At 45.7% G+C, this 9642-nt stretch overlaps 2 protein-coding genes and 1 long non-coding RNA gene across 7 annotated transcripts in view; 2 read left to right on the top strand and 1 right to left on the bottom strand.

Moving 5' to 3' along the window:
• Positions 1–420: 420 nt before the first annotated feature.
• LOC137841237 (uncharacterized) lies at positions 421–1184 on the bottom strand. The gene is made up of 2 exons (XR_011088497.1): positions 1054–1184; positions 421–951 (listed from the first exon to the last, which is right to left on the bottom strand). It is a non-coding gene; the product is annotated as an uncharacterized lncRNA (long non-coding RNA).
• Positions 1185–1246: 62 nt separating this feature from the next.
• DDT (D-dopachrome tautomerase) lies at positions 1247–3703 on the top strand. The gene is made up of 4 exons (XM_068653922.1): positions 1247–1431; positions 1539–1714; positions 2154–2275; positions 3428–3703. The coding sequence occupies exons 1-3, from the start codon at positions 1324–1326 to the stop codon at positions 2224–2226; spliced, it is 357 nt and encodes a 118-aa protein (XP_068510023.1). The 5' UTR covers positions 1247–1323; the 3' UTR covers positions 2227–2275; positions 3428–3703.
• Positions 3704–6134: 2431 nt separating this feature from the next.
• The window catches only part of CABIN1 (calcineurin binding protein 1), a 109224-nt gene continuing 105716 nt past the window's right edge, over positions 6135–9642 (top strand). For all 5 annotated transcript variants that reach the window (XM_068653916.1, XM_068653914.1, XM_068653915.1 and 2 more), the window contains exons 1-5: positions 6135–6293; positions 7361–7496; positions 8466–8531; positions 9017–9081; positions 9528–9620. In XM_068653916.1, coding sequence (XP_068510017.1) covers positions 9079–9081; positions 9528–9620 — 96 coding nt within the window. In that variant the 5' untranslated portion in view covers positions 6135–6293; positions 7361–7496; positions 8466–8531; positions 9017–9078. The remainder of the gene's footprint in view (positions 6294–7360; positions 7497–8465; positions 8532–9016; positions 9082–9527; positions 9621–9642) is intronic.

Here is a 9642-nt window from a genome sequence, read left to right as displayed (position 1 = left end):
AACTCTGGGATTCTGGGTTGTGCCCTGAGGCCATGGACAATTTGCCACTCACGTTGCTCATCAAGAGCAAGGGACAAAGCATATCATTAAAAATGTTTGTAGCAGACCCCCATCCTGTTGTAGTTGATGATTTCTGATAAGTAAATCTCTTTTGATTCTTTATTCTTGGGAGGCCTTCTGACATGCTGGTCTCTTGCTTGTGTTTTGGTGGTGTAGTGGTGGTGTTTTTATTGGCCTTGTAATTTATTTGGAAGAGATTTTTTAATATTTAAAGGATTTAATGGATCCTAAAAGGCATCTTATGATGAGTCAGTGATTCCCTGCAGCCAGGCAGTGGGCTTTGGCCTGGGGTTTGCAAGGTGCCTGAATACCACCAGTGTCTTGGTTTTGGTGGCAAATTGGTCTGTCTTGCACTGATGGTGGTAGTGAGTGCCCTGGAGAGAGTTCAGTACAGTCTCCTAGGGCTTCTGAGTGGGCAAGTCCTAAAATATTCCTCACTGCATCTCTGCTATGCAGCAGTGGTTTCCCTACCCCTGGCACAAGTATTACAGAACAGTAATTACTGTGTGGAAAAATACTACGTAGGCAGTAGCACTGTATGAATTCATGGTTATCGTGGCTCAAGATCATCCCTTAATTACGAGATTATGTCTTTCTGTAAATTGACCCTGAAATCTAACAGCTTTCCTGGGGTATTTCTGCTGCTGCTTTCCTGGGTTTGAGGGGAGCTTCTGTGCCAGCAGCCATTCCCTGCTGGCTGCCATGGCCCCTCTCCGTTCTGCCTCTCTTTCTGCAGTCAGTCTCTCCTGGAAATCCGAGTCCAACCTTCCTGCTGGCTGCTTCACTCGCTGCTCCCCGTGCCAGTATTGTCGTCGCTGGCAGCACTGAAGGCCAAACAATTTCCCCAGCAAGGTGAGCAGCTCTACCAGTTTTCATTAGGGTTGTCGGTAGCTGTGGAAAATGGAAAAAAATCAGGTCATACAAGGCCAACCTTCCCCACAGGGCTGTACCTTGACACCACAACACGATTTGGTAGCCAAGGCGGTTCGTAACTTTTTGCTGTAAACCAGCACAAGGAGCCTCCCGGCACAGCACTTCAGCTTGTGAGAAGCCCGAGTCCGGTGCCAAGGGGCACTTCTGCCAACTTCGGAGCTCAAATCCCAACGTGGGGGCGAAGATATTTATACGGGACGAGACAAGAAACCCTGCAGCTCCCATTTCTTGGGGGGCGGGACGGGGCGGAGCGGGACGGCGGCGGGGAGGAGCCTCTGCCCGCTTCCCCGCTCCCCGTGCCCGGCTGCCGGCGCTGAGGGCTGTGTCGCCATGCCGTTCGTGGAGCTGGACACCAACCTGGCGGCCGAGCGCCTGCCGCCGGACCTGCCTCAGAAGCTGTGCGCAGCCAGCGCCGCCATCTTAGGCAAGCCCGCTGAGGTGAGTGCGGGGCCGGGGGGCGGCCGGGAGCGGCACCGGCACCGGGACCGGGATCGGGACCGGGACCGGGACCGGGACCGTGACCGTGACCGTGTGTGTGCCGGCAGCGGGTGAACGTGACGGTGCGCAGCGGGCTGCCCATGGTGGTGTCGGGCTCGGCCGAGCCCTGCGCCCAGCTGCTCGTCTCCTCCATCGGCGTGGTGGGCTCGGCGGAGCAGAACAAGGCGCACAGCGCCCGCTTCTTCGACTTCCTGACGGCGGAGCTGGGCCTCGGCACCGAGCGGTGAGTGCGGGCTGTGTCCCCGGGCTGTCCCCAACCTGTCCCCGGGCTGTCCCGGCCCATGGGACCGCTCTGGGCCCCGGGACATGGGGCTGGAGGCTCGGCCCCTTGCCCCGTCCCCACACGGAAAGGAACATTCATTCCCCTGGCCCTGGGGTGCCGTCAGGATGAACACCCGACAGGTTTAGAGGTGCTCGGGTGCTTCTGAAACGGACGAGTCTCTCGTAGGAGTTCAGACTGAGTTTGGGTCTGTGCGGGTGAACTCTGGCACCTGTTTGTACTCTGCCCGCACGCAGCCTGCCTGCGCTTCTGTTAAATTAACGCCTGGAGCAGCAGCCTGCTGGAGCTTAGCGAAGATTTTCTAGCTTGCTGCAGTCCGGGCAGGGATAACAACTCGTTGTAAAATAGTAACTGATGTGTTTTTGCTCTTATACCTGATAAGGATTGTCATCCGCTTTTACCCACTGGAGCCCTGGCAGATCGGCAAGAACAGGACGGTGATGACTTTCCTGTGATCCCTCGAGCAGCCCGTGGGAACGAAGCAATGATGAAGACAACCTAGAGGTGACCAGCTCCACTTAACTTGTCTCCTCTTGTAGCTCTAGTAGTCCTGCACTCTCACCTGTGTGATTCGATTCTGTCTTTGCAGCCTGTACCTATAAAGCTGAAGACTGTTGCAATCAGCTGTACTGATTTTATTAGAATAATTTGAGGTCTTTATCTCAAGCCTGTCCTGTAGCCCAAAGGCTCTCCAGCTGCCTGTTGCTGGAGAGCAAAAAACTCACCCTGTGGTTTTGCCATTAGCAGTCTGGTGATGGCCATGCTTACCAGGCCTAGACAAAGCTCCTTGTAGCAGTGCAAAGCTTGTTTAAATCCAGAACACATCCGGTTGTGTTGAGAATCACAGAGGTTCTCCAGTTTTTCCAGATTTCCTCATACTTAGCAATGCAGAAAGATTCTATTTTCTGTTTCCCTGTGGCAGCAGAAGGCTCTTGGGCTGGTTGAGGAGACCTGGGACATCCCTTCAAGTTCTTCTATTTTCAGGCTCCCCAACAACCCTTTGTGGATGTGATTACTGGGAGGGAGGTTTTTGCATTTATTTCATTGTTTATTTAAGGCTCATGTCAGATTTTGTGCTCCGTGGTCTACCATGGCCAGCAGCCAGTGACTGCTCCCACAAAGTTTCATTTGTCCACAGAATTTTCGTGGCTGAATATTTGTGTGGCAATGGCAGTGTGCAGAGGAGGCAGCTGCTTGTCAAGAATTGCACTGTGCCACAGGAAAATGTTTTGAAGGTTCTGCTACCGCTAGATTTAATCCCTGTCATTTACCCAGCTGTTCAAAATACTTTTCCTTGCCCCACTGTTACAGGGAGTTTAGGGAAGTTTCCGCATCTCACTGTGCCCTGTGGCTGAAGTTTTCAGCCCGCTGTCCTCTGTGGAGGGGCTTCTGTAGCTGTACACAGGTGACTTAGCACAGTGACAGCGCTCTGCCTATTGAGCCTGGGCCCTTACAACTTCAGCTGTTGTTGCACTTCACTCTGAATGGAAGCGTTTTGGTTTGTAGGACCTGCATGCTCCATCACTCTGTAACTGGAATGTGAATGGTATTTTATTAAAACAAAAGCACTGTACTTTTCATGTATAATGTTATCTCGGCCGTCCACTGATAATGAAAACTTTAATCAGTTTCCCTTCCGCTTTGTGACTTTGTCAGGTACCAGACACGGAGGCACAGAGGAGCTAAGAGCGTGGAGGTCCGTGGAAACACAAGGCTGAAGAGTACTTCTGCATTCCTTCATAATTCTGAATAGATTTTTATTTGTTTATGTCTCAATATAGTTGAAAATATCCTCTCTAATTACCATTAGAGGTTAGCTATTCCCTATACAGCTTAAATATCTTCTATGTTTGCAAAATCTCATTCAGGGCCACTGGGGGGCCCACACCTCTGATTAATAAAATTTATCAGAACCTCTTTTGGTAAGCATCAGTTATTGGCTTAGTGTGGCTTTTGTTTTCATAGGTCTCAGTGCTTAGAGATAGATACTTGGCTGCCCAGGTCTCTGCATTTTCTCAGGTCTCTTCAACTAAATGTTTTTGAAACTAGGTAATAAACAGGTGAACTGAATACGAAATACACATAACTCAGATGTACTTTGTTGCAGGGAAGAAGGTGGGCAGCCCTGGTTATGCCACTATGGTGTAAAAGAGCTTGACCAGCTTTAGATGAATACTCTGAAATGCAGAGAACTATGCAGCTTTAATCCTGATCCGCAAACGCAAACTGTTTCCTGGAGGTACTTCTGTGCCTTGAAGGAGCAAGCAGAAATTCTTGCCAAAGCCTTCATTTCCATAACAGAAACCTGTTCTGCCCTGTACCCCAGCTCTGCTTGTTTGGGCAGTGTTGACCATGTTGATTACTGCAGGCTTTGTGCCTTCCTCTCACCGTCCGCTGTGCCCCGTGTTAGCTGTTGCCCTGGGACTTGTCTTTCCCAGCACTGCGGAACTGACCAGGCAGAGAGAGATCAAGGAGAGGGAAAGCTTGGAAGAGTACACCATGTAAAGATGTCTCAATAAAAGGATCCTCAGAGATTAAATGTGACTTTCCTACCTGTTTACATGTCATAGCTGCATTCTGGCATTAGTCTGACAAAACATCCTGGAAAAATGCAAAATCACAGTGGAAGTGCTGGGTTAATAACCAGCTTGACAATTTTATGTTTCATAGAGCTTTTTTATGAGAGCAGTTAAAATATTAATCAAGGGAACAACTTTGGTTACGAATTTTTTTTTGTCTTGGCCTGAGCCAATTTAATACTTCTGGTGCTGGGGACTGTCGGTGCAGAAAGAGATGCTGATAGTCTATAAACTTGCTACTGGCTGTTTTCTTTCATGAACTGTTGGTACTGAGTATAGTTCTTATGTTCATGTTGATGTAAATAGATGGGCTATTTTTCTTACACTGAGCTAATTTTAGATTAGCTTAGTGTATTATTTTAGGCCTTTAAAGATATGCTGAGGGGAGTTATGTGGGCTAGAGTATGCACACAAGCCTCTAGAAGCAGGAAATGTTTTCTCACATCTCTGTTGCTTATATTTGTTGGTTAGAGTAAATTAGATATACCACTCTTATCTATCATTCAAAATTAATGTTATAAAATCCCCTTCCCTTGAATGCTATGTGAAGATTGTCCTGCTTCCATGGTATGGAGTCTGCCTGTCATCTGGATTTAATATCTCCCAGCCATAGTAAGTTTTTTTTAACCGTTGTACTGACATCTGTAACTTCCCAGGCTTAACCTTCCAAAACTGATAAATATCTCTGCTCCCAGAAATGGCCTCTGTTGGTTTGTTTGAGATCACTGTGTAGGCATGTTTGCATATTCAAAGGTAATGACCTGGTTTTGAAGACTGTGTAACTATTTCTTAGCATCAAGGCCTTTGAAGCAAGGACAACCTTTCTGTGTATTTACACAAGACAGAGGACCAGTGACACCCTGAAGGGCACTTCTGTCAGAAAAGTATTACAAAATCATGATAGCTGTTGAAATTACTCTGCAAGCACAATGGCGTGGTACTGCAATGTATGTGGATGGCAACCCCATTCTTAGATGGAAAGATGGCCAGTATTTTCTCCCACAATACATATTTCAAGTATATTTACATACTCCTGTATGTAAAATTTCACCCCAGCCCTGAGGTGTTTCTTTACCAAAAGGGAGATTACAGTACAAAAACTTGTGAAATGCTTCAGTCTGAACTGTGTCAAGCCAACACACAGCTTCTTCTTATGTTATATGCATATTATAGGTTTCCCCAAACTGATTTTCTTGCTTATGCAGTTTGTAGCTAAAATTAATGATGCTAACTACCCTGCCAGACGTCTAATGAAAACCAAGGGAGGTGCTAATTCAGTGAAACGCTTGAGATCATGCTTAATTTCAGCAGTGTGGGGTGGACTCATTTTAACAATCAGTGACTTTAGACGTGATTATATGCCACTAATTGTGTGAGGCTTGAGCGTGTTCTTCACAGCCTGTGCATGCTCAGGTGCTTTCCCCACAAGGAGCCTTCATGAGTGCTGTAGGTAATACACCTGCTCTCTGAAATTTATAGCAATATCATAATATTACTTCTAAATATTTTTTTCCACAAGCAGCTGCCTTAGCAAACTGTTTGCCTGAAATCACTGCTTCACATCATTATCATGCTATCGTAGAGGAAAACCTCCCCTATCTCAGCCACGTAGAAGCACGTTCCCCTCTCTAGCTATCCCCACAGGGAACCTGAGGCAAAACCGGGCACTTCGGGCGCTGTTCTGAACCCCCCCAACGGCCGCAGCGCCCCTCACGACGGGGCAGCGCGTTCCCGCCCGCCTTCTCCCCCCCTTCCCATTGGTTGGCTGAGGGAACGCTCCCTGGCCCAATCAGCGGCCGCTTTGTTGGCGACGGGTTCCGGGGCGGTTGCTGTGGAGATCGCTGAGGAGGCGGCGGCCGCCGCTGTCCTGAGGGAGCCGCTCCGGGAGCCCCGCGGCGGCTGCGGCCCGACGGCTGCTCGGGGCAGCGGGGCGGCCCTGCCAGGTGAGTGTCCCCTCCGCCACAGCCCCCGGGGGGCCGTGAGGGGCTGCCCTGCCGTGCCCTGCCGTGCCCTGCCCTGCCCAGCCCGGCGCTGAGGGCGGCTGAGCCGAGTCTGGCCTGGCCCGGCGCGGCGGGGCCTCTCCTGCCCCGCTCCCTGAGGGCACCCTGAAGGTAAACGGGGGCTCCTCCCCTCCCCCGGCCGCCTCCCAGCCCTTCTTGGGCCACCCTGCGGGCAGGGGAGTGTGGCGAGCAGTGGGAGAGGTGTCCCCGCTCCGGTTTGCGGAGAGTTACCGCGTTTCAGTGAAAGCGGCTGTCGCTAAAATGCGGCAGAGGTGAGCTTTGCGGTGTTAAAACAAACAGAAAACAAAAAATCACCCAAACCCCAAGCCTTCTTTAAACAAACACGTATTTACAGTGTATAATTCTGTGTACAGCAACAATAAAAGATGCCAGGAAATATCAGGTTACTCCCTTTGTTTCTGGTTTCGAAATAAATAATCACCCAAAGCATGTTACGGATAATTGGGAACAAGAGTCGCTTGAAATTTTTACCTAAGTTTTAACCTACTAAGGGAAAAAGAGAAGATTTTAAAGTCAAGAGGCTTTAATGGTTATTGTTGCCTTTTAGAAATGTGTTCACCTGTAATAACCACAGTTTAATAGCAAAGACACTCTTGCAACTGAAAGATGTCAAGCTGATTTTAAAGTTTTGTGGTTTGGACTGATTGTTTTTCCCCGCCTAACTGATGTTGCTATGTTGCTCCGAAAGTTCTTATTGTGACTTAAGTTTATTCTGAGATATTCTGAGGCTGTTGTAACTCAGTCCGCAGTCAGGATAACGTGCACATCCAGTGCCTGGCTTAAAAAGCCCCAAACCCCACTTGCCTAGCATAGCAGTGTAAAAGCTGTATGAAGGTTGCGTCTTTGTCCTGTTTCCAGCGGCATTGCGCTATGTTTGGTTTTGTGGTCTCAATTTGTGACCACCAGAGAGGAGAGCTGCTAAATATTTGTCACAAACTTCTCATTTAAACTAAAGTAGAATTAAAATCATTTCCTCGCCTTTTCTGTAGTTGCAGTCTCATTGGCAGTCCGGCCGTGGAAGTAAACTACTGATTGTAGACTTTCCTGTTGACTTTGGTACAGCCTTAAATAAGACTATGTGATTCAGCAAAGGCATCGAATGCGTTTCTGCAGATGGGCGTATTTGTAAGTGAACTTAAAAATCCTCAGTTTAAATATCTAATTGATTTGATCGTACAGCCTTATTTGCTTAGATGTCGTGTCTGCACTTTCTGTCAAAACCTGGGGCGTTCAATACTTTTGAAAAGAGATACCATTAGTCTGCATGTATTTTCTACATGTGCAATATAGACAAGGGATTATTGTCTTTGATGTTTTATTAATGTTCAGTGAGTGACTTAAAAGGAAAAATGCTTTATTGCTGTGTAGTTGTCAGTCTGATTTAGCTGCAGGTAAAATAAATAGTGTGTGGGCAAACAAAGTACCTGCTGAACTGATGAAATTAATGAAAAAGCACATTTTTTTCTACAAGCAGAATTAATCGTGATAATGTATGAATTCAATTTATACTTCAAAACTCCCACTACTTCCTGCTGCGGTTAATTTTGGAATTATTCTTCTATTAATGTGGTCTCCAATATTAAAGACAGTTTTTAGCCTGTTCTGCATGTGTCATCTCTGTTTCAGTTGATGGAAAGGCTTTATACATAACAGCGAAGCTTTTTTTCTTAAAAAAAAAAAAAAAAAGCCACACAAAACTCCATAGTGTTTTGCTTTTGCTAACATGTTTCAAGCAGTTTATAGAATATAAATCTGGGTTTAATTCTGTGGAAAAACAACTTTCACACTTATAATCTGTATTTTCCCTTTCAAGCTTCTTATCAATGGTAAAAAGACTGAAAATATTAGTAGCTCTCCTGCAGAATGAAGAAATACTAGTTAGTAAAAGTTCAATTTTTAGAAATGTATAAAAATAAAAGGTCTAAGTGCGTATGCAGTGGCTGTAACTTGTAACAGGGATAGCAGTAATAAAACATTTTAAGTCAGAAGAATTTCTAGGTGCAGACAGTATTTTGAGTAATGAGTAGCCACTGTGATCTGCTGCAAAGTAATGGGACTTGGGTGGCTTTTCCATTTTTTCATTTCCTGTTCTAGAAACCATGGCACTTGCTGATTCTTAGAGACTTGAGAGAGCACCCTGCTTTGTGCTGCAGATGAAAGGTACAGGAAAAGTTCTACGTTTTTATTTTGATTAATGGGAGAGAAATTTCATAAGCTGTAATGATTCATGCTCATGTAATGCCAGTGTACACAAGAAGCTTTTCCTTTGTGAGTTTTTTTGTCATTTCAGGGATTCATGTTTTAATGTTACTACAGTGTGGGTTAATTCAATATATGCTAACCAAATAACCTTACAGCTTTAACTGCGTTGCCAATGCTTCCCCTACCCCATCACCACCAGGAAAGCCATCCTGAAGTAATGAGCGTGCTTAACTTTGTAGTTCATTCTCTGTCCATAGTTAATTTTAACTTTAATGTTTTTTTTTTTTTACGTGGTAGGGCAATTTGTCTCTTGGCATGGGGGGGGGGCAGGGTGATGTAGGACAGTTAATTGGTTATTGCTTAAAGTAAATCTAGCTTGTCTTTTACTTCTGAATGCTTCCTTTATGGATGGAATAAATATTCTAATCCAATTTGCTTTCCAGATTTTCTAGTGTTTAGCACTCCCTTCTAATCCTGGAGAAGGACAGCGTGAATATTTACAAACATGGTAAGGGCTTATTTGACATGGTGTTCAAGATGTTTTAGAACTTGAAAACTTTCTCTTTCCGAGAAATAAGAAAGAATAAATTGTTATAATGAGATTGTTGGTTTCAAGAGTGATTGTAGCAATTCATAAATTTAAGAAATTGAAAAGCATCCCTGTAATATATTTTGTGCTTTCTAGGGAAGCTATTACTCGAAAGACATTTGAAATTTTAACTTTGTTTTTAGCTGACTTTGGGGAAGAGATTTTGATGTATTATCATTTGCATATATTGTATTAGTGACGCCTAAATTCATTGCAGCTCTTGTAGCATTATGCAGGGACCTCACAATGTAGCGTGTTTGCCAAGTAAAGTGTTTTTTAAAAACCAACCAAACAAACAGTTTGCAAGAGAAACTGAGACTCGTGTAGATGTAACGGTTCTTGTGGAATCTCAACTGTCATTCTAGATTCGAATTGCAGCACTAAACGCAAGCTCCACAATTGAGGATGACTATGAAGGTAGCTTCAAAAGTCATAAAACACAGACAAAGGAAGCACAAGTAAGTAAACCCACAGTTTTCT

Source organism: Anas acuta, chromosome 17 (assembly GCF_963932015.1).
Source record: "Anas acuta chromosome 17, bAnaAcu1.1, whole genome shotgun sequence".
Classification (NCBI taxonomy): Eukaryota; Metazoa; Chordata; class Aves; order Anseriformes; family Anatidae; genus Anas; species Anas acuta.
The sequence above is the reverse complement of the archived record's forward strand: the minus strand, read 5'-3'. Positions and strand labels throughout refer to the sequence as shown.